The sequence below is a fragment of the Chionomys nivalis genome, chromosome 23, assembly GCF_950005125.1.
Source record: "Chionomys nivalis chromosome 23, mChiNiv1.1, whole genome shotgun sequence".
NCBI lineage: Eukaryota > Metazoa > Chordata > Mammalia > Rodentia > Cricetidae > Chionomys > Chionomys nivalis.
The window spans coordinates 9,179,471-9,204,515 of NC_080108.1; the positions used below are offsets into that span (position 1 = coordinate 9,179,471).

Below are 25,045 nucleotides of genomic sequence, written 5' to 3' on the forward strand. Positions count from 1 at the left end.
AAACCACAGACTACCCAAATCACAATTGTTCGTGGTGGTAAGGCCCTCAGTAACCAACATAGGCACAGGTTGCAGCGGAGACTCCAGGCATCCATGTAGCTTTTTATGGTACCATGGGCCATGGATATCAACACAGATCCTGGCTGTACTTGGACCATGGGCCCAGATATGTATCTTGGTAGCAGCCTGAGATTGGATATCAACATGGCCCCATGTGGCAGTGCAGGCCAATCAGATTGGCATCACCCCCATGTGAGTGTGGCCCTCAGACACCAACATGGCTCTAGTTGGTGGCCTAGATCCCAGGCTGGCATTGTCTTTGATGATATCAGTAGTCACAGACAACAACATAGACCCTGGCTGCTGTAGAGCCATAGATTCAACATGGCCCTCAGCAGCAGTCCTGGCCCAGATAACATCATTGCCCCAGGTGGCAGTGAAGACCATTCAGATCTGCATGGCCTTGGCAGTAACAGGGCCCTTGGACACCAACATGGCCACAGGTTGTTGCCTAGACCCCAGGCATCCTTGTGACCTTTGGTGGCTCCATAGATCATGGACATAAATAAAGACTCCAAATCTAGTAGGACCATGAAGCCTCATATTCTTGAATAAAAGCAAGCAATGTTTTATCATTTGGTTTGCTTATTCATTCTCCAATTATTGACAATAAAAATCAGCACAGATCACATGTCTTTGAACTTAGGAGACTGAACAGACATCTTGAGAGTGTTTGAGCAATTTTTCAATAAAAATTAACTGAAAGTTTTGTTCCCTTTATTTTGGTTTAAAAAATATGATGCACACGCTACATACACATTTGTATAAATGCCTCATTATTCTGTAACATGTAGCTATTTAGTGTTTGATACTATTTAAAGTGTTCTTTCTCTGTTGCTTTGGAAACATTTGAAGGAAACAATGTAATGAGAGTAGGTTTGTTTAGAAATGTAATTCAAGTTATATTCAATATGTGTACAAACTAGAGTTTTTGAAAATCTGATAAAGTTTAAGAACATCATTTTTCTAATTGTGTAAATTCTTAAAGGCATATCACCTGTGTTGAAAAGGTAATCTTTGGGCATTACTCATTTTCATATAATTTAAGATTCTGGTTGGCAGTGATGTATCATCCAAGGTAATTTGATTACATAATCAAATTAAACAAAAACAACCATTAATCTGTCTTTTTTTCACTTTAGTGTGGAATGTGCTGTCGGAATTTTTATTCATCCTAGGGGTTTGCACTGGGATAATTCACTATGGTGATAGCAACATGAAGGTTTTTTCTTGGATGGAGAGTTGAGCCATAGCACTGTAAATTTTTTATTTCTAAACCAGGGATATGGACTGATTACTATGAATTTTAGTGTAAGACTCCAAAATAGCTTTGAAAAGTCTCTAAAGTACCATGCAGAATGTCAGAGAATTATCTGTCTTCACCATCTAACCACAGAACTTCGTTTGAACCTCAGTAACAAAAGAGATTCTGTTGGGAATACATATAGCCCTGATTTAAAATATTTGAAAATATTACATTTTTTGTTGATGACCTTAAGGCCAATCTAACACATATTATCAAAATTTATTAAATTGGATACTTCTTGTTCTGTGATGTTAAGAATGTTACTAATAATTCTTAATATCAGAATTTGTAAATTATTTCCCCTAAACTTGAGTGCCTGTTATTCCTGCTTGATTATAGCACTTTGCTTTGTAATGTTCAAACCTTCTCCTCACCCATCCTTGATATATATTACATATTAAATGTACAAAATTCTTGTATATTACAGACTCCTTATTCAATATACTTTACACTGCATCAAGGCAGAAAATATACACGATTTTAATGTTTTGTTTAGTTGGCTGTGAGGATGATGGGGATGGAATTCAGGGTCTTGTGTAGACTACTCAAGCTTTCTACCGCTGAGTCACATCTAAACCCTCTAATAAACACTGCTTTTGCAAATGAATAGTTAGCAAAAGTTCAGTAGTGAGATTTGGAAAGACTTAAGATCTGATTCCTGTTAAAATAAAAATCAAAACTGGATACAGTCGTACTACCCAGAGATCACTCACCAATCTCCAAAAGTATTTAAGGCCCAGTGTTTTCAGGATATTAAGTTCATAGAGTAGCTTGACTAATAAGATGCTGTTTTTTACAGGTCTGTTTGCTGTATATCCCATTAGGTTTTCTGTATTCCAGATGAACAAAAGGAAAGTATTAATGTAAAGATGTCAAAACCAAGAACTGAGGCAGAGACAAAACAGAACACACACACACACACACACACCAAATCCCCACATTTTTCAGTTCTAGTTTTTCGATCTATAATATCAAAACCCTGCTTTTTCCATTAATACAGATGTTCACAGTGTACCTGGAATAGTATTTATCATGTTAAAACTCATGTTTCTCACTATTTTTTTCAGGTAATGCGGATCATGATCACATGGATGCATTTAACTAGATGCTATCTGGGGACCTTGTTACTTTTTAGAGTATATATCTAAATTGCTGCTGGATTCCATCAGTGTGCCGCTCAACGCAGGGTGTCATTTGATTACACCTATTGGAAATCTCAATTTCTTCCACCATGATGTCTTTATTAGCTTGAATTCCTTCCCTAAAATGGTCCTTCTTTTGATCCTGTCAGTCCTACTCTTGAAAGAAGATGTCAGAGGGAGTGCACAGTCCAGCGAGAGGAGGGTGGTGGCTCACATGCCAGGTGACATCATTATTGGAGCTCTCTTCTCTGTCCACCACCAACCAACTGTGGACAAGGTTCATGAGAGGAAATGCGGTGCAGTCCGTGAGCAGTATGGCATCCAGAGAGTGGAGGCTATGCTGCATACCCTGGAAAGGATCAATTCAGACCCCAATCTCTTGCCCAACATCACACTTGGCTGTGAGATAAGAGATTCCTGCTGGCATTCAGCTGTGGCCCTGGAGCAAAGCATTGAGTTTATAAGGGATTCGCTCATCTCTTCAGAAGAGGAAGAGGGTTTGGTACGCTGTGTGGATGGCTCTTCTTCTTTCCGCTCCAAGAAACCCATAGTGGGAGTCATTGGGCCTGGCTCCAGTTCTGTGGCCATTCAAGTCCAGAATTTGCTCCAGCTTTTCAACATACCTCAGATTGCATACTCTGCAACCAGCATGGATCTGAGTGACAAGACTCTATTCAAGTATTTCATGAGGGTCGTTCCTTCAGATGCCCAGCAGGCACGAGCCATGGTGGACATAGTGAAGAGATATAACTGGACCTATGTCTCAGCTGTGCACACAGAAGGTACGTGATTTTCTCTATACACATTAAATATGCCACAATACTTTGGAATACCTCTCAGTTAAATTATCAGTTTTTGCATGCCTAAAATATTTACCAGTGTAGGTATTTTGAGATGCCTCAACATCACTAGTATGATACAAAAGGACTATGTATTTACACTAACATAATCATTTATATGTCTATCACTTGTTAAAGAGCAAGATATGTTTTTCAATAGGGATTGTACTATATCCAAATTCAATTATTTCTAAAGGTTTTTTTTTCATTTTTCTGGCTCTTCACTTAGTATCTCATGTATTTAACATTCTATCATTCCTTTCTCTTGTTTTTACCGTTCAAGGGAAGTAGGCAGAAAGATACCCAGTAAGAAATGTAGCTTAGCATGCTGTTATGAAGAATTGTCAAACAGTGTAAACTTTAAATGATTTGTTATATAGAATGCTTAGCTAAATCCATAATAATAAGAAGAATGAATTAGTTTTATGCTTGTGTAGAATATATTTGGGAACTATAATTTTCAATACAGTGCATAATGTTTTTGAAATTTATTGCTTTGTTGTATTGAAAATATAGTAATAAGGGGACATCTGAAGCACAATTTATAAGTTAACATAAATTATTTTTGTTGCTAACAGTGTCTTGAACTGAATGTGTATATGCAACTTTTCAATCTGTTTGTTTAAGGCTGTTGATGTTTGTGTTGACCTATAGGACTTATGTGATCTAAGTATTATTGTAATAGTTTTCCTAGGGCAACAAAGTACACCTATTAAGCATAAACGCATACTGGAAAAAGCAGCAAATTCTTCTTAAAAATCACAAAACACTTAGAATACAGAAGACAGAAGACTTAAAAACTTTGACAATATATTAATGGAACACAAATAATATTGAAAGATGTGATGGTAATTCATTGGGAAATTAGTGAATTTATTTTGGGGAGTTTATATCAGAGTTTTGGACAGTTTAACTAATTTAGATATAACAAACTTATTGCTATCAAGTAGTGTAATAGCATACCCTTCACTGTATAGGCCCTTATTCATAATATTTAGCATAGTACAAATGTAAAATGGGCTTCCAGATTAATTGACATTTCTCTAACTTTGAAAGTTTTCATTTGTAAAGTGATAGTTTATTTGGAAACATTGATGTGTGGCAATTCTGAGTAATACAATGTATAGGCTAGGATTTCTTTGGTTTTTCCTTTTCATAGAAAAATATGTTCCTTTTACTGTGGAGCCTGTGATAAACATCAAACTCGGGGTCTTGCCCACAGCAACTGTTCACTGAGCAGTGTTCCATCAAGGCACATAATAACCTTTTTTTTTGCATCCATCTAATGCTGAGATTTTTCATGTAAAAAAATCTGTTTTACTTGATTCTCACAACAATCCAGTGACACAGTGTGTTCATATATTTTATGCCAATTTTAAGATTCAAAATCTTCAATGAGCTTGAATAATTACTAAATATATACCTAATAGTAAATTTAGAGCCAGAACTATAGCATTTAACTAACTTAGAATTCTATATACCTTTATAATTTAAGAGAATCCAATGGCCTAATGCTTTTGGTATATGTTCATAGATCACATACTTGTTAAAGGCAAATATATGCAAATCCTCTTGATAGTTCTGTGTATCAAAATCTTCTATGAATTTTCAGTTCAGCAAAGAGGATGAGGCACGCACAGATACTCATGTAACCATAACTCAAAGTGGCAGAAAGTTACAAGGAATGCCTCTAAAGTACATTGATAAATGATTACACCAACTTTTCTGTTATGTGGGAAGTCTAGTGGAGAATCTGATGTTCTACTTTTAACAGAGAGAATACTAATACTTGCTTAAAATGAAATGCAAACACAGAAAGCAATGGCTTTCAGTAAAAGACATGATAAAGTAGAAGATGGAGCTCACCGCAGTCTTCAGAAGTGTAAGGTTTGTGCACCATTGAGGAGAGGCTAAGTTAAGATCTGCTTCCAGAGAAACTAATCTTTACATTTGTATTTTACAAATGCCAATTCTTGTTTTAGTCTAAATAGGCACCAGTGCTCAATATGTAATTTACTAAAGTACATGATGATGTCTTCACACAGCCCACTATTATACACCTATTAAAATGAATGGCATGCTTTGTTAATGAGTAAGAGTAATCAGCGCTAGGACAACTTTAAGTGAAAAGCAAGGTATGGCTCTTCCTATTTGGGATTCTGTATCAATCATTTGTCTACATTTTCCTAGAGCAGCTAACTGTAAAGAGCAAAACTGAAAAAAAATCTTATTCTGTGAAGAAATTTAAGTCATTAGGGAATATGACAGAAAGAAAAGATTTATTTTTCATGGATGAATTAGAATACACTCATTCAATGTTCTATGATACACAAATTGCATATTGTAACTTATTAATTAGAATAAAGTATTTTGTTTGAGGGAAAAATAAAGCAATAGAAATTGTGTTAATAAATACATCCAAAATATAGTATAATACAAACAGAACTTTGGAGATCCAGGTTTGCATGTTCACATATTAAAAATTAATGTTGTAGATTTTTCTGATGATTTCAGAAAGAATTTTGCTTACAAACAAGAATTTGGAGATGGGCAAATGAGTCATGATATCTTTTTGTTTGTCCATGTAGTAGTGGAGGGGTATAGATGTTCACAAAGCGAAACTAGAATCCAGTCAGAAAATCTTTGAGTCAAACAAGATTCAGGTGTATTGGACTGTGTGGGAACTCTTCAATATGATGTCTTTTGTTCTGTTACTTGGCCCTTCAGAAAGTTTCTTAGAGATTTTTTTTTAAATGAAAATGCCAGTTTGTGCTCTCTTCTGTCTACTTACCTGTCTTCCTATCTATTTATCTATCATCCATCTATTCGTGGTTCTCCACCTTCCTAATGTTGTGACCCTTTAATTCAATTCCTTATATTATGGTGACCTCAAAACATAAAAATTTATTTTCATTGCTACTTCATAACTGTAATTTTTCTAGTTACAAATCATAATGTAAACAATCATGTTCTCTAATTGTCTTAGGTGAGCTCCATGACCGTCAGGTTGAGGACTCAGGATCTATAAGCTCTGTATGCACCTCTATCTCTATTACTCATTAGACTGAGATCATTTCCTGCAGTTTCAGATCGATTGGTCTCTAGAGCTCTCCATTTATTTTAATATTCTAATAAGCTGTCGTCTTATTATTTAAGCTCAGTTGACTGTTCTCTTCTTGAAAAGTACAAAAATTTCCTGATGCTTTTATGTGTTCTATCAATTACAAAAAGATAAACTATTTTTCTAAAGTGCTTTGTCTTCAAATTACCCATTTACCCCATGCTTAAACATGACAGCACTGTATCCACTAATCCTTTGGAAACTATCCCAAGAAGCTCCTTCTAGAAAATCCATGCTATCTGTTCTTTCAGAGGAAGCACAGGAGACCTGGGACCCAACTTTAATATTAAGTGATTGCACTTACATTTCCTGTCATTTATACTCTCTGTATACCACAAGAATGAGTATTAACAGTGATGTGTGATACATAAAAACTACACCTAGAACTTCTTGTCTTTGAGATTTATAATATAAAGCAAGTGAACAGAGCATTAAAGCAGTGTTCTTGAAGGACAAGGCAAACTAGTCCTCTGGCACTCCAGAGGAGAAGATGCAGTGAGTCAGAAGAGAAATGTAATTTTTTCTTACATGAGTCAGTCCAGACAGTACCCTTTTTGCTCTGAGAAAATTTAAGAGGTATTTCACCTCAGTACTTTTCCACAATTTGGCATATGTGTGCATGTGGCCCAGGGTAAATGGCGTTCATCTTATTAGGGCTCTGACAGATTCTTTTCACTGGTAGCCACAATTAATGAGTCCCCCGAATTCTAACCATTAGGATTATGAGCAGGATTAGCTCTCATGCAACAGGGGCCTCATAGTTGATTTGTTTAAGGAAGCATAAAGTGGAGACTACTCTCTTCAACTTCCACCCAAGGCCTGGAATTGAACTTGGGGCATCTACACTTCTATATTTGAGCTTAGACGTTCAATCCTCTTGTCTCAGCCTTCACAGTAGCTGATATCACATAGGTTTAAATGACTAGGCCATGTCATTTAATTAATATTACTGAAATGAAAATATGACACCATAGAGTAAATGTTTCAGGTGAAAATACTTAGTTTCTATTCTTGTGAGTTTGATAAATAAAAATATCTATGAAATGTAACCTGTATTGCCTGTAAAAAATGCCAATAGGCTTGTAGAGTCTATTATTGCATTCCTTATGACGATGTAGATAAATTTCAGTAAGGAAATTAATTTTTGAGTTGGATTTATGTAGAAAAACACATATATAATACTCTATATGTTGTTTACAATGTTTTTCCACTTTACTAATTTTCCTGACCTTAACTGGGGTTCTAAAGTGTCCCCTCAGTACCCATTAAAGTGCCAAGTATGAAACAGGCATTCAATGGCTTGCTGAATAAATGGTCTCCCTAATAGTACGAGACTCATTATGTATGAATATATGGAGTGTGGATAAATAGGTGGCATGTGTAATTTTCACAGTTTTGCTTTTTTATAAAAACAAGGTGCCAAAATACTTGCCTTGATTAATTATGAAATGCTGTTTATGCCTCACTCCTTTTTTTGTTTTCACAGATTCCTATTTCTGTCTAATGATATAAAGATGCTAATTCATTCTAAAAAATGTCAGTCATGCTCTGGGGGAAAAAGTATCAATAGGTTTTCTTGGTAGCACAGAATCTTTAAAATGTTGTTGTCGTGTTAGCTTCCACACTGCCGTGCAACACGTGCACTTAGGATATGGCTTTCTGATAATTGTGTAAACAAAGAACAATACTCAAGATTTGGTTCAAAGATCTTCAATGTCTAATTCATAGTATGTTTAGTTCAAAATTTAAAATGTTTAGTTCCAATTTAATTGTACAAGTTAGTGGATTTCAATGTGACATTCATATATTCCTGAAGTATATACAGAGAAGCCCGAATTAATCCCTTTATTCTCTCTCTGTATACCCTTCCCAGCATCTCATAATTGCTACTCATTTTGAGGTGAGTTGTTTACAACTAATATGTATGTGTAGGAGGGAAAGAATAGCATTGTCTTTACTTGTCTTGCTTGGTTCTCTTGACACAATGACCTCTAGATTCATTCATTTTGCTACAATGATGAGATTCTATGCTTCTTTATGACTTGGGCATGTTCTTTAGCCATCAATGCCCTAATGGGCACCAAGGGAGATTCCATATCTTAGCATGAATATCGCACTGCTATTAAAACATAGCACAGGTATGGAGTTATAAGTGTGAACATATTTTTCCTGTCTAATCTTTCCATTGATTGTCATCACATTGTGACAAGAATTTAATCTGGAAAAAACTAGAAATGTCATCATGGAGTCTGCTGAGTGCATTTTGAAGCATTTCCTTTTATTACCTAGGGATTGACATGGTGTTGAAACTTCAGACAAACTTGATGATGATATTAATGGCTGAAAACTGCAAACTGCTGTTAGTTTAAGAGATCATTAGAATAGAAAAAAAGTGTTATGTGAACAATTATTTTATCATCCTCATTAGTCAATAGATGCTGACGGAATTATTATTGTTTATCTTGGGGTGGGGGCAGAATTCATTCCTGTTGCCTAGGACGTGAAAGTGTGGACACTGCTGCAGTGCTAAACATTCACATACTTCTTGCGTCTGATGGTCACCTGCATATTTGTTGGATAATTAGCACGGACACTGCTGATGTTTGAAAATTGCATGCATGTATTTTCTCGAGAGAAGTCTTATTCTAGATCTCATAGAAGCAACATTATTCAGAATTTAAATATTCCAAAATTTACTCTTTCTTATTACATAAAGCAGTCTAGTGACCCATATTCTCAATAACAATACCTTATTAACTCCCAGGTTATTAATATTTCAGCATGGGTTACTTTTGAATAAGGAATCTGAGGATGGAGTGAACATGGTATGAAGTGTTCTGTTTCAGTTTCTTACTGGGAGCACACAAAACAGAATACAAAAATTAGTTCCTCGCAGTGAACAATATGCCAAGCAAGTAAAAAAGGAACCTAAGATAAACAAAGGTCGAGATCCCCAGAATTAAAGGGATTAGTTGATGAACCTTCATTGCTCCTACCTTTCTGTCCGTCTTCCTCCTCTTCATCAAATTATTTTCTCTCTTCTTCCCTTCTTACTCTTTTCCTTTATGTACCTTTTTTCTTTACTCCTTGCCTTCTTTTCATGTCTTACCCTTTTTCTTACTTATTATCATTTTTTCTCTCAAGTGTTTTTGTAACTGAACTTTTTAAAAAAATTATTTAAGCTAATCAGTATGTTTGATTGACGTTGATGCTTTCCCACTATCTCAAAGGAAAGATGAAGGGGACTATTAATATTTTAGAGTTCAAAATGGAGAGTAGACAAATTTAATCTGAGGTAAAAGAACGACAACCTGTATGACAACTGGAACTCATGCAAACTCAAATGAATTTCATTTCAAATCCTGCTTTCATTAGTCCTAAAAAGAGGATTTGGAAAGCTATTCTTATGGGTACCTTCTAAAATTCACTTTTAGTGGCTTGTTCTGATCCAAAATCTGTTGGCATTGGATGAGCTGAGTCAACTACTTAACATTAGTTAAAACAAATGCAGCAAAGCAAGACCTATTTGAAGAAGTGATCAGAATGATTAGAAGTCTTGATACTATGTCTGCAGAGCAGCAGTTAAGTGGAGGGAAGAGAACATCTACTAGAACTACCTTTAGGCATGTGGTATACTGAAGTATTTGGCACATTCATGTACTTACCTTGTGCAATACAAGGAGGTAATTGCCAAAACAGTGGGGTCACAATTATAGGTGGGTGCTTTCTCATCAACAGAACCATTCTATGTTGTTGAGCTGTTCACTTTTCTTAGGAAATATGTTCAGTCCTTCCTTTCCAGTTTCTTACACATAAGACATGGGTCATTTTCCTGGAGGGATGGAGAGAAAAGAGAAGCTTAATAGATCTGGGTGACCGCTGTACCTCTAGTATTTAGGAACCTGATGCAAATGGAGTGTCACAAACTTAAGTTCAGCCTGGCTATAGAGTGTGATGCTATTCCTGAAAACAAACAAATAAAAAGTACTAGCTTTAGCTAGTGGTTGTAATTGCTAGTGTATGAGTTCATAGATATTTGTTTCATAAAATAATTTTATTCTAATTAAGTCACAAAGGAAAACATTAAACAGCTAGTTTAAGCAGTCACTCCTTTGCTTCAGAAGGGTCATGCTAACTATTTAAAAGTTCATTGAAATGTATAGAGTTTGGGACTTGGCAAATGTTTGATTAGTATATTAGTATTTACATTTATAAATGCATACGTATACATGCATGCACAATATAGTGTGTAAGAGTGAAATATATTCATATTACTTGTGTGTGTATGTATGTGTAAGAGAGAGAAGAAAGAGAGAAAGAGAGAAGGCAGATGCATTCCTGCCTTGATCTGCACATGGAGGTCAGAGGACAGTGTGGGTTGTCAGTGTTTGTCTTCTATTTTTTTTTTTTTTGAGGCCATCAGTCTCTTGTTAGAGGATCTGAACCATGAACTTTCAAGGATTCTGTCTCTGTTTTCCCTTTCTCCATAAAAGCATGGCAATTACAGGCATGTGCTTCAGTCCCCATTTTAATGTTTCTTCTGAGATGGGGACTCAGGTCCTTGTCTTGTCAGCTTGCTGACTTAGGTATCTCTCCAACCCCAGTAGTTATACTCAGTGTTAGCATTATCAGAAATTTCTACCAAAGCTATAGTGTAAAGTAGATAGATATTTTTGCATTAGTTTTTTCAATGGCATAAAAAGAAATTAATTGAATTCTTGGCAAGTTCTTTAAAAATATTTTCAGTCATAATTTGCTATATATCTGTCTTTAAATGCTGTATTTATACTATTTAGTGTCTTTGGGTTTGAATCTGGCTCAGATGATTTTTAGGAAGTGTGTTCTCTAATATTAATATATTACAGCATTCTATCCTTTAGAGAAACCACATCAGAGAAACTGAAAAATATGAAATTATCACTAATCCAAATTTGATGTTATGAGTTTGAAAAACAATCTACAAATTAAGATGTTAATACATTTTTTCCTAATTATTTGAGAGAGAAAAATGCTTGTCAAGAAATTGCCAAAATAAGTAATCTGGATTTATTAATTTTATTCCGACCTAATTTGGTTGTTTTCTGTTATAAAATTACAGCAGTCCCTTTCTTTACGTGAGTATCACTCACACTAAGTTTTGCTCAGAAGAAATAACTCATCTGTTATGACCAGTTTATTATTGCAATTTATGTTTCAAGTCTAGGCTTTATTTTAAATATATTCTACTACTCTACATAGAAATATAAGTCATATGTCTTTGTATTTTTATAAACTTGATAATAATAACCATTATTATATCCAACAAAATTCAAAGCAAGAGAATACTTGGGAATATAATGGTACTTCTTATTAGGTTTTTAAAATCATTAAAATAATTGGAAAATATGAAATATTTTTTAAAATGCTTGTCATTTTTATGAAGTGCAACATATCTCTTTTAGGGTATACAGTATATTAAAGTATACCAAATAGCACTCAAGAATCATGTGACACTAATTTATTCATTTATCTGCAAATATTGAGTATAAATTATGTACTCAACTATTTTTTATAAACATTGAAATAACGAGAGATGGAAGATCTTACCAAAATTCTCTTTCTCAGTGTGTCATGCTGTGTTCTCATGTTAGTATAAGATATTTTTGGTTAAAAAGAACAGAGCTACATAGAAAGAGGACCTTGTAAAGAGATACTTGTTTGACAAAGATGAATATATTAAGTTAAGGAAAAGTCTTTATTGTGCATAGTCTGAACTATTATCACTAGCTTAAATGTGTGTTTGGTTAAAATAAACCAAAATACAAAAATTTTCAAGTGCCAATTTTCACCAAATAATCTAAATTAAATGGGTAATCCAATAAATGGAATGTAAGGTACTGAAGATAGCGCTCTAGGGATATTAGTTATTTTTTTAATTGCTGTGACAAAATATTTGACAAAAAGCAATTGAGAAAAGAGGAGTTTATTTGACTTACAATTTGAGGAGATATGTTTATCTTAGCAGAGAAGGCATGGTCCAGGAGTAAGAATAGGGGGTTTCATTGCATCAGCATTTAGGAAGCAGACAGCAAACAAATACTTGGGCAGGGTTATAAGGGATGGATACTTTTGTTTAAAATGCAACATATCAATCATACATTTTTTGAATTCAATGTATTTGAAGATGTTCTAGGAAGTGATAAATTTGTAATATGTCTATTATGTTATTCTGTTATTAAGTTCTGTGGAACACTAGATGACTTAGGGATTTTGTAATATATATATATATATATATTAATGTATGCCTCTATTATAGAATAAAAATAGCAAATACTACTAAGTTTGACATAAAAGATCTGTGTTAGATGCTCTAATAGTGTTGTTTTAAAAATAATGAGATTTTAATCACCTGTATCAGCAAAAGTTATGGCTCACTATAGTCAATAAAAAATGAAAGGTTTATAATCACAGGCAATTAAGTTACCTGCATTGTTTACCCAAATTGAGGTACAATTAAATTATCTCTAAGTTTCTAGGGAAACTATAAGTTTCCAGAGAAACTTACACACTTTTCATCTCTTTCAACAACACTGTACTTTTTCTGGTATCAATTTAACATTTTCTTAGTGATGCTATTTATAATCTCGAAGAGCTCTGCTTCTTCCTCTTTACTGAACACATTACCTCCCCCATTAGTTTTCCCAATTAAACTTTCTCTTTTGAAAATATCATTTGAGTGATCAGTAGAATTGAATGAAGATAATACTGAATTAATTTTACTTATTTAGAATGGTCCTTCTTTAGAAGAGTCTGCGTCATTTTTTCCCACATTAGTGAACAGTAATTTGGGTTTGTTTATCAGGAAAGTTTTATTCTCACCTCCAAACTCATCACATGCCTTAGCTTTTGTTTTCCTACTGTTGATTGATGGAATGGTACTGTGCTCAGAACATTTGAAGTGAATGAAGATAGTATGATACTTGTGTGTATATGGCCTCCCTAACTTTTACATATGAAAGGCAAATATGGGGTGAGTATAATTTTTCAAGCCTCACACAATGTCAACTTTTAAGAAACGGTAGAACCTCATGTTGAAGTGCTTCAACTTGAAAATGGAAACTTTATTTCTGAACCTTTTTTAAAGAGTCAAGTATTTTTTAAGTAATATTAAAAATGCAGTATTAATCTTAGACTCCCTCAGGTAACCATATTTCATTTCTCACTTTGAGTATCTTTCTGAATGTCCTGCTTTGAGGATGAGAGGCTACTGTACCCATACGCTCTGTACTAATGTTGTGTTCTGATAGTCAATTGAATAATCATTAGTACACTTTGTGAATCTGAAATTGTCTGACAGATGAATTAATTAAATATTAAATGAATCTTCATTATGTGCCAAGACCAGATATTTGTACTAAACTATTAAATGTTCTTGCAAAATATTGGAGCACATTTCTGTGAAAATTAAGTACAAATCAAAATTCCACTAATGATGTCTCCACAACTATAAAAACGGCAATATTTTTGATTGGCAGATTTGGTCAAGGGAAAGGTTAAATTCCTGATTCACATCCTATTCATATTATATAGGTAATTGTCAAATGTTGATAGAATTAGATCTGAAAACGCTCTTCCATGGTGGTTCTAAATCTAGTTATGTTGACAAAGATTAACTGTTACATTGTTGTTATTGTTGTTTTTATTAATAGCAAAAGAGTGCTTACTGTATTCCAGACACTGCAATCTATTTATCTAGTTCTTAGAACTATACTGAGTTAAATAAAATACTATTTACCATCTAACAGATGGCACGTAGGCATACAAAGAAATAGTAAAAGAACATATTTGTCAAAATGTTCCCTGAAGATGTCAACCACATGTGTTTAGCTTTCTCTTTCTTTGCTTGGGAGCATACTTCACCAGGATCGATATGCGCTGACATTTTGAAATTGCCTCAAAGTTCTGGAGCAGTCTGTGAGGACAAAGTAGACAGAATAAGTTGTTGAAGAAAAATGATAATTTGGGGATTTTGAATTGCATTTTGCAGACACATGCATTAAAAAATAGCAGCTTTTTAGAAGGCATAAAATCAAATATCCAAATTTTGTTATCAAAGAGCTGCCTCAATGTCAGCTGACCAAGAGCCCTATTCATAGTTATAGTAGCTGAGTAAAGTTTAAAAGGATGAATTCTGGTTGATTTATTTAGAGTAAATTGTACATTTTCTATGTATGTGGGGTGCAGGATAGACGTGTGTATATGGAGGTCAGGACAACTTTGTGAAGTGTGTTTCTTCTTCCACTTCGATGAATTCAGGAATGTAACTCAAATGTCCACTCTTGTGTGACAAGAACCCTTACCACAAATACATCCCTCCAGCCATGCAGCAAGTGAAATGTTATTGAGGAGATATAAAACTATTCGACACACCATTGAAATGTTTCCTTGAAAGATGTGTATGACCTGCTACCTGGTTACAAAAGATTCTTAAGAACAAAGCGTTAGCTATTACAAGGGGTTTATTCTTCACCCTAGATGTTATGAACAAATACACCCAATGTATTTATATGTCACTATTTAGTTGACTTTTTACCAATTCAAATAATCTTCAAAAATATTATGTCTGAGAAAAAAATATTATGTCTGAGGATTAATCCAAAGTCTGTTTTAATAATCTTTCCACAAAACAATTTGTAGCTTTCCTTATTTCGTTAGCTCTTTGGCCATTTGTCTTTTGCTAATGTCTGCTTGTTTCAGTTGGTCTCCTATTTAACGCCTTACAGTTACATCATGTATTTGACACTATCAAACAGTATGGTCAAGGATGTATAAAAATATGGCTACTGCATTTTAGAAGAGGAAATGTTAAAGATAAATAGATAAAGTGTTCCTTGAAAACTGTAATTAATGAGAAGGGGAGGGGACTTTTCAATGAAAATTGTTTTAATTTATTGATATCTTCTGTAGACTTTGCTGTAGTTGAGAGTATCCAGAGGTCAAGCAAACGCTTACTGAATTAAATGTGCTTAAAATTAAAATTAGTTATGCTCATATTTTCTTATTGGTCACAAATATATACATATACACATACACACACGTGTATATATATATATATATATATATATATATACATATATATATTCTAAAAAATATTTCACCAGCGTAAATCAGAGAAACTTTTAGACTGTGCTTTATACTGTTCCCCATCTGGGTTTATGTTTTCTTACTTGATATGGAATTGGGAAAATCTAGATGCATTTTTATTAAATACTTGAATATGTTCAGCCAAATTATTCTTGGACTTCCTTGTTTCATCAGATTGGTTAGAACTGGAGCCTAACTATAATTGCCTCAAGTGGTTGTGTGAGCAGCAGGTGTGGCGGGGAATAGTGAAGTGTGTCTGGAATGAGTAGTGATCAAGCATTGAGATTTAACAGAAGGCAGGAGGTAAGGAGTAGAAGGGATGTGGCTCCGCCTCTTGAAGAGAGGGACCAGTTTTCTCTCTTGCTTTCTGCATCATCATTTCTTTATTCTTTACTGCAAGACCTCGATGCTGCCACATAGTGGCTCTTGCCAGTGTATAATGAGCTGTAACATGTTGTGAAAAATGCTCGTCATAAAATCAATTTTCCTTGATGAACTTCCATTCCCTTTTTGGATTTCCCCTTTTCTTCATTTTATTCAAGTATGAGGCAAAGGATGATTGTTCTCCCTTAGCCTTCTTCCTGGCTCCCATCAGGGTCTCAGGATAGGAGATATTACATTACTCCCATAATGACTCACAAAGGTTTTCATTTAGATGGAATCTCATTCTATTTTACAATGAATTGCAATACAACTTCGTTCTTTTATAAGAAGTAAAAAAACACATACAATAGTAATTTTATAAGGTCACAGTATGGTGGGAACAACTTTTTTTTTGTTTTAGATGTTAACAGACTTCAAAGTCTTTCTAACATGCCATGTCATATGAAAGTTTCAAAAGCAAATGCTATGAAGTATAAACTGCCTGAATGCAAATTCGGCCTTCAGATTCCACTCTTGGAGGTCACTACTGTCATGGTTCATATGTTATATTCTATTTTTCTTTAGAATCTTTCAAAATCGATTTATTCAACAAAATTCACTAGTTTTGTTAGTAGATATTTTTACAAGGAAACAAAAAATACATGAAATTACATAACTTAGAGATAAACCAACTGTTCGTATTTTAACAAATTTGGTCTCATTGCTTTTTAGGCAATTTATTCCTCTAATATATTACATCCCGACTATAGTTTCCCCTCTCTCCACTCCTCCTACATTGTTTATCTGACCTTTATCTAATTTTGATAAGTGGTATCTATAGAGAAAATTGTCCATTTATTTTAGGTTTTCCACTTTTGTGGAGTATGGGTTTTTAAAACCTGACTGAATGATTCTTTGGATTTGTTTGGTGTCTGTTGTTAGGTACCACTTTTCCTTTCTAATTTGAATACACTCTCTCTGTGTCTTTTAGCTAGTTTGGATAAAGGTTTGGATATCTAGCTGATTTTCTAAGGAACCAACTCCTTGTCTCATTGATTCTTTGTATTGTTCTTTTTGTTTCTATTTTATTCATACCAGAACTCACTTTGATTATTTCCTGCCTTCTACTCAAAACAGCTGAGCTTGCTTCTTTCAGTTGTGCTGTTAAATTGGTAGGCTGAGATCTCTCCAATTTTGTTAATAGGTTCTAAATGCTATGAACTTTCCTCTTATCGATGTTTTCAGTGTGTCCAATAAGTTTGGGTATGGTGGGCATTCAATTTCATTGAATTTTAGAAAGGTCTTTATTTTTTAACATTTATTTCTGTCTTGATCCAGCAGTCACTCAGTAGAGTTCTTCACTTTCCATGAGTTTGTAGTTCTCGGGTTTTTTTCTTTATTGTTGAAATCCAGCTTTGATGTGTGGTGCTCTGATAGGATTCAAAGTGTTATTTAAACTTTCTTACATCTGTTCAGACTTGCTTTGTGACTTAGTATGTGGGTAGTTTGGTTAAAGTTCCATGAGATGCTGGCAAGAAGTTATATTCTTATGTACTTGAGTGTAATGTTCTGTAGATATCTACTAGGTCCATTTGGTTTATAATGTCTTGTCCATTAACTCCACTAGATCTCTATTTAGTTTTTGTCTGGATGGCATGTGCATTGCTGAGAGTGCATTATTGAAGTCTCTTAGTATTAATGTGTGAGGGTTGATTATGACTCAAGCTTTAGTAATGTTTCTTTTACAAATGTTGGTGCTTTTGTACACAGGTCATAGATGTTAAGAATTAAAATGCCAATTTCAACTGTCATTTTAAAAAGAGGTATATTAGGAGCCCATCATAGGTAACACATCATCAAGGAGCTGATAATGCATTATGGCTGGATAAGAAAAGGCCCTGTTTAGTCTGGGGCTTGAAATATAAACTACTCTGTTTCATTTGGAGCTCATTCATTTCATGACCCAGCCCATGACGTGATGTAGCACAGATCTGAAGTGGGTCTTCCCACATAAGTTATTCCAATTAGAAAATCCCTCAGGCTAACCAAATATTAACAATTTCTCACTAATGATTCCATATTGTGTCAAGTAGATAATCAAAACTAACCATTCATTTATTACACATGAGAGTATGTAGTCTTTATTAAATGCTTTTGAATGGGTGAGTCACTTAAACATGAGCATCATTGTAAGAAGGTATTTTAATCTCCACCACAGGTAAAGAGACCTGGCGTGGGAAGTCCTTCTGTATATGTGTTGTTTTATTGGTTAATGTAAAGAAGCTTTTTGGCCTGGATAGGACAGAAGAGAGTCTGTCCTAAACTGAATGCTGGGAAAAAGTAGGCAGAGTCAGAGAGACGCCATGTAGCCTCCCACAAGAGACAGACACTCCACCAGAGCCTTGCTGGTAAGCCACAGCCATGTGGCGATACACAGATGGATAGAAAATAGGTTAATTTAAGATGTAAGAGCTAGCCAATAAGAAGCTAGAACTAATAGACTAAGCAGTAATTTAATTAATAAAGTTTCTCTATGCTTATTTCAAGTCTAGGCAGCCGGAAAGGAATGAGCAGTCTCCGCCTACAGAGACCAATACACAAATGTTTAGGAACTATGTTTGGAAAATGTCAATTCTCGAGATCAGGCTCCAGTCTTGACATCTCCTCAAGCTTATGTTTCTTAGTATCACTGACCATTTTTACAGATTTTTCCATTTAGCATCCTTCATCCATTTTCACAAGATTGTGTGTGAAAGAGTTTAAGCTTGATCAGTTAGTACCCATCGCCAGCATTTGATTACTATTCAAAATGAGCTTGGCAGGTAATCATTGTTGCCTCTAATTAAAAGACTTACTATACAACAAACTTACTCTGCAACAGTTTTCCTATGAGCCTTGCTATCTAGAAATTCAGCTAGTGGAAGCTTCCACAAGACTCATGGAAGCAGAATGATAGGACTGATGAAGCAGTTAGCCAATATATTGTCTATCCTGTGAACTGACAGCAGAAATGTTGGCCATCGGCTGCTTTTAATCAGGACTGCAACTGATGGTATGATTTTCTTCTTGATGAGATTGTCTTTTTCTTCTTCCTTCACACTTTGTTTCGTTCATGACTTTGTGGGAAGCAGATCAGTAGTCTATCATGACTCAATAGTATTGGAATAAGCTAGAATTTATGTTGCTATGGTTCTTTGCCCGGGTCATATAAATTAAATTATGTTCATATCTGTTAGGAGGAAACATAATTGAATGATAATGACCACCAATTTTAACATGGTTTTTATTTCTTTATCCAATGGTATGATAGTTGGAATGACTTGACTGTCAACCTTCATAACCTTCCCTAATTATCACTCTATCAATACATGCTACCACATTATTTTCTCACTGTGGATCTGTATTCTGTCTATAGAAAGATGTAGCTTAATCTTGTTCTCCATGAATAAGCATGCTCTACAATTCCTATATCAGAAATAAAGGGAAAGCCATGGGTTTATTATTAATCTTGCTAAAATATCTTATGATGTTGTAAATATGTGATGAGAAGTCTAAAATCCTGGGTTTAAATTCATATCTGAAGCTTACCACATGGCATTAACTGAGGTTTTCACTGGCCTTCTGTAAAGCATGATCAGAACTATCTACCTCACATGGCTTTTGAGTGAATAAAATTAAAAGTTATGGATGGCAATTGTTAATACTTTTGGTTGCCTTCCCTTTTATAAATGACAGGTGGCTACATATACCCTATTCCTTGCTGAGATTTTTTACAGCTGAGTTTATAAAACACACCCAAAGGATGCTGCAGCTGCATCTCCTAACACAGAACTTAAAAGATGCCTGTAGAACCATCTTACTTCTTCTAGCCAAATATCTTTGTTCATTGAATAATATGAGTTGTTACACTAAAGGTCTCTGATTAATTTCCCTGTTTTATAGTAGGGAAATTTTCTGATGGTTCTAGACTAAAAATAATTCTATATTTCCTGTTCTTTGAGAAGAATGTGTAATGAAATGAAATATTTTGGAGGTTGCATTTTTGATTACAATAAGCCTAAATACTATAGAATAATAAAATGAAATGTTTTAATAAAACAGTGATCTAAAAATGGATTTTATCACTTGTCAATCTATGACTTCTGGAAGGGGCATTGACCTTTGTGTAAGGTTATACCAATTAAACTATTTTCTAACGGATCCTTTAAAAATATAATATGAGATTTCCATGTGTTTTTTGCTCAAGATCTTTAGTGATAGTCATCCTTTCTCCTCTACATCCTCTCTAGTACCTTCATATTCTTCCCCCACTTCAACTATTCTGCCTTATGACCCTATGGGTCTTTGATGAGATACAATGAGAATTGTGGTTTTTCCTGTGATCTTTCCCATGAATACACATAATGTTCAGTGCAATAATGTAGAGATCATGAAATAGAAGAAGTCTCCAACAGAAGGGCTCTACCAAAGAGCACAGTGTCTCTTGAAACTCCATGTACTCCTTGTATTCCAAAAATAAGTAAGAAAAGAGAGGAAAAAAAGAAAGAAAGGAAGGAAGGAAGAAAAGAAAGAAGGAAGGGCATAGGAAAGAAAAGAAGAAAGTAAGGAAGGAAAGAGAAGGAAAAAGGAAACTTAGAATCAGTCAGTCTTGAGGAGCCTAAGGAAAACATGTGTAATGACCTCCTTTGAATGATCTTAGGGGAAAAATGTAAAGAGTAAAAACTAAGCAAATCAAAGTAAAGCATGAGTTCAACTCATAATCATATGTCAACATTAGTTCATGAGTTGTGGAAATGAGTCACAGTAAAGCTAGATGCTGACAGCAGGAGAGGCTGAGTAAACACAGACTCTACTGTCTTCACAGTAATGATGAGAACAACTACTTGTTTTAAAGTCATTGTTTTTCCTATTGATTCCTCCAAATTCAAGGTATTCCTACAAGAAGCCTAACCTTGTACACAGTTGATAATCCCTGAACTTCCACCCCTTCCCACCATTTGGATTGGCCTCTTTTTTGGTCCATATATGATTCACTGGATGAAATGTTCCTCAAGAGAAAGGATATGATCTTTTGTTATCATATCCTAGTTCTTCCAACAGAATTGGAGAATGAAAAATAATTTAATATTTAGTGAGTAGAGTAAGTAAAAATAATTAAAATCAATGCTAGAATAAATGATTTTTTAATAATTCCCATCTAAACTAGGAGGCAAAGTATATGGCATCACCTGTGGTCATAGAAATGTAAGAAAAGAATAATGACCAATAGCACCACATTCATTTATATATTGAATCATTGATAAAGGAGTTATAAATAGTTTGTTTGAAGAAACTATTCCTGTTTGTGGATTGAGATCAGCACACAAATATTTCTTGGTTTCAAAGACAGCCAACTTTTCTCATTTTATTACTTTCTTGATAATTTTATATAATATGTTTTGATTATATTCATCCTTTCCCAATCCCTCTAATCAACCTCTTTTCCCACACACCCAACATTGTGCACTGTTTCAAAGGCCATCAAGCAAAGTTTGTTCTTTCAAATACTCCCAGAGGTGTGGCATAGCTCTGTAGGTCACCCAACCTATGAGAATCATATCCTTAAGAACATTTTTGTGATTGGCAAACAAAACCCTTGTCCCTGTACACACTGCATATGCTCTGCAAGTGGATCTCATTTATTATTTATTACATGAATATGTAAGGCAATGAACACAACCATAACTATCATCTAGCATTTAGTGGAGCTACGTATCACACAATGTGCTAGTTGGAAGTTTGCATATTAAAATAACCAGTGTACATATATAACATCCTTGGTTGAAGATTACTATTAGTATTAGTACTTATATTAAATAAAAAAATTGAGTTGGAGAGATTAAGTAATTTATTTTATTATATATGAAGAGTGTACAATGTGGCAATCATTGGATATTAAACTAAAAGTGTAAAATGGGGGGTGAGTGGGCAATAGATGTGGTTAAAAAAAGTGTTGCTGCTGAACCTACTAATCTGAATTTTGATATGGAAAGTTGGATTATTTCTGCTTTTTCCTTTGTAGAAATGAAGAAACCAAACATTTGTTATACTTTCTGCTTAATCTTCTTTCTTTTGTAACAGAAAGTGTAGGTGAGCAGTCTACCAATATCCACTGATAACTGCATGTCCAATATAGGATTTCTGAGAGAAAGCATCATTTTATTAATCAACTTAGGCTTGACTTAAGACATAGCTAGACTAGGATGCCATGTCTATGGTTGGTATTTTTGTTACCTTAACCACTCATCATCATGCTGCCTCTTGTAAATGGGTAATTCCAATTTTCTCTTGAAAGATTATAGAAAGGATTAATAATGTGTATTAAACATTGAGAACATGATAAGCATTTGGCAAATTGTAAGAACCTTTTATTATGCACATGGAGGTATAGAAAAAACACAGTAGAAAGTGAGAAGAGAAAATATGTTTAAGGCTAACTTTCAATATATGTAGATTTTGTTGGGTTTTATTTGAAATTTCATTTTATTCTACAAGCATGGCCTATGAAAGACATTCTCAGTAGGGTTTGCTTTGGAGGAAGCCAATATAATTAACAGATGGTTCCACTTATCTTTTATTCATTGAACACTGTTTACAGACTGTATTAATAGTTAAATTCAGAATCCCAGCAGTTCAGCTTTGATGGTCTGAGGTCTAGGCAGGAGCAAAGATATGCTAATACGTTCTTCGTTTTCAACAGAGTTAAAACCCATGCCGCTCTGTGTATGGTGGCACACACCTAACACTTGCGAAGTATTAGTAGAAAGACCAAAGTTGAAGGTCATTAATGTCTACCCTACTGAGTTTGAGGCCAGCCTGAGCTACATAAAATCCTATATCAAAAGCAAAAACCAAACTAAGCAACCAAATAAAAACATCATGCTTCCCCACAACACACACTCATTTTATACTTATTTACCTTAGAGGCAGATTGCCTAAGTGGAATGGAACTTGAAAATTCACTGAGTCCATTGTTAGACACACCTATGAGAGAAAAATGACTTTTTATATTATTGGTAGTGAAAGTCTTGAGAGTTGGGCCTGTAGTAATTAATCTTCCTACATACAATTTAAGGAATATTTATTATATATTCCACTTAGGAAATTTAGCTGTGAATACTATCCATTTTGCTCAGAGAAACTAAGCTTCAGTAAAAGATATTTAAACATTTTTTTTTAATTTTTGAGATGAAGTTAATTATATAATTTTTTCCATCTCTTTATTTCTGCAACCCTTACCCCCACCCCATGACATCATATATAGCTTGTTGTTTCAATTAATTGATTAATTTTTTAAAAGGAAAACAACTATTTTTTTATTTTACGTACCCATCTCACTTCCCACTTCCTCACCTCCTCCCATATCTTACCTTTTTATTCCCTCAAGTGATAGAACCTGATATGCATGTTACAAAATTTGGGCCTCAATGTTGTCTTCATTATGCATGTCAATTGAATTATACCTTGATGTCTAGGAAGAACGATGCTGTACTGAATCTCTTTGTTCATAATAAGAAAATCAGTCAAATTCTGCACATGCTAGTCTCAGCTTCCTCAGGAAACAAAGGATAATACAATTTTCTTTTCAAAATATATGATGATGGACTATAATATACATATACGGTATTGTACATTTGCCAGTGAGCCTAATTTCAAAATGTAGAAAACTTTTTATAAACTTCTTTTTAAAGGATGATCATTAAAGCCTGCAAGTAATATTTTTAAATCTATTGTATAAAGAAATAACAACATGAAAATTATGTCTGAAATAAATCATATAAAATATAATCCCCTAGAAAAATGTTTTTATATATTCATATATGTGTATTACATACATACACACAATTTCACAACATATGTTTATTATTTATAAATAAATATGAAATAATATGCAGTGCAACATAATCGTTTTACATAGATATAATAATACTTAGGTAAGTGATATTCCTTTTAATCTCAGCTCCCAGGGATCTCGGTGACACAAAGATTTTAAACACAGCACAAATTTTCCCTAAATGTTTGCTCTATTTGGAATTTCTCTTCCATCTGGACATTGTACTGGTTCTGAGGGTCATGAAAAGGCCTTATGCATGCCTTGCGAGCGCTTTAGTTCTGCTTTGTGTTCTAGCTACAGCCGCCGTCCCCACACCTAGATCCGACTGTTTCAATCTCACAAATCTACACTATTATAAACCACACATTGTGATTAAAAATAGACACTACCTAAGGCAGGAGGATGGATCAGTTATTCTGATCACCAAGCATATATATCCGACAAAATATATTACAAACCAAAATTAAAGAGATGATGACAGACATTTCATACCCTTTAAAGCAAAAATTCAAGTTAAAATATTCCAGTTCTAAGCATATATACACTAAACACAGTGACACCCAATTTCATAGAAGATTCAGTATCAGAAACAGCAAGGCCTTGGATACAAATATGTTTTGTCTTCTCTTTCAAAAGAAGTATATGAGTTACACTGTTAGCTAACAAGATAGCTGAAGTTGGAAGTAGGTAGGGCCTGTCTTGTGCCCTACTTTGTATGACATGGTCACTAATGAGGTTCAATGGGAGACTGTGAAACCATTTTCAAACAAGTTACTGTTATTCATTGAAAATGCATTTCTAATGAAAAGTTCCATAGACACTATTCAAAGTACTTCACTAATTGCCTTGGAAATTCCATTTGATAGTGTAGGCTCATAAACACATGGCCTTGTGTAGCTTCAGGAAAAATAATGGACTAATAGTTACCTTATCAAGAATGAGGACCTGAGATATCCCCAAACTGACATATTCATATCTAGAATAACTTCTGTTCTCCATGAGTAACTAACTCAATTAACTAAGGAATAAGACTTTCAAAAACCTATCAAAAGAATCCCATTGATTTCTTCTTAATTGTGGTAGAGAAAAGCATAATGAAATATGTAGCTTACATATTCTCTGGGAGTTAGTGACAGCATTAGCTAGCTCATAGTAGAGAGACACAGAAGCCATAATGCTTATAAAAGTTAGACAATTGGTCTTACTAGATTTGACATA

At 34.3% G+C, this 25,045-nt stretch overlaps 1 protein-coding gene across 3 annotated transcripts in view; it reads left to right on the plus strand.

Moving 5' to 3' along the window:
• Grm5 (glutamate metabotropic receptor 5) overlaps nucleotides 1–25,045 on the plus strand; it is a 353,740-nt gene that overhangs the window by 16,305 nt on the left and 312,390 nt on the right. For all 3 annotated transcript variants that reach the window (XM_057756230.1, XM_057756228.1, XM_057756229.1), the window contains exon 3: nucleotides 2,434–3,290. In XM_057756230.1, the coding sequence (XP_057612213.1) occupies nucleotides 2,633–3,290 (658 nt within the window). In that variant the 5' untranslated portion in view covers nucleotides 2,434–2,632. The remainder of the gene's footprint in view (nucleotides 1–2,433; nucleotides 3,291–25,045) is intronic.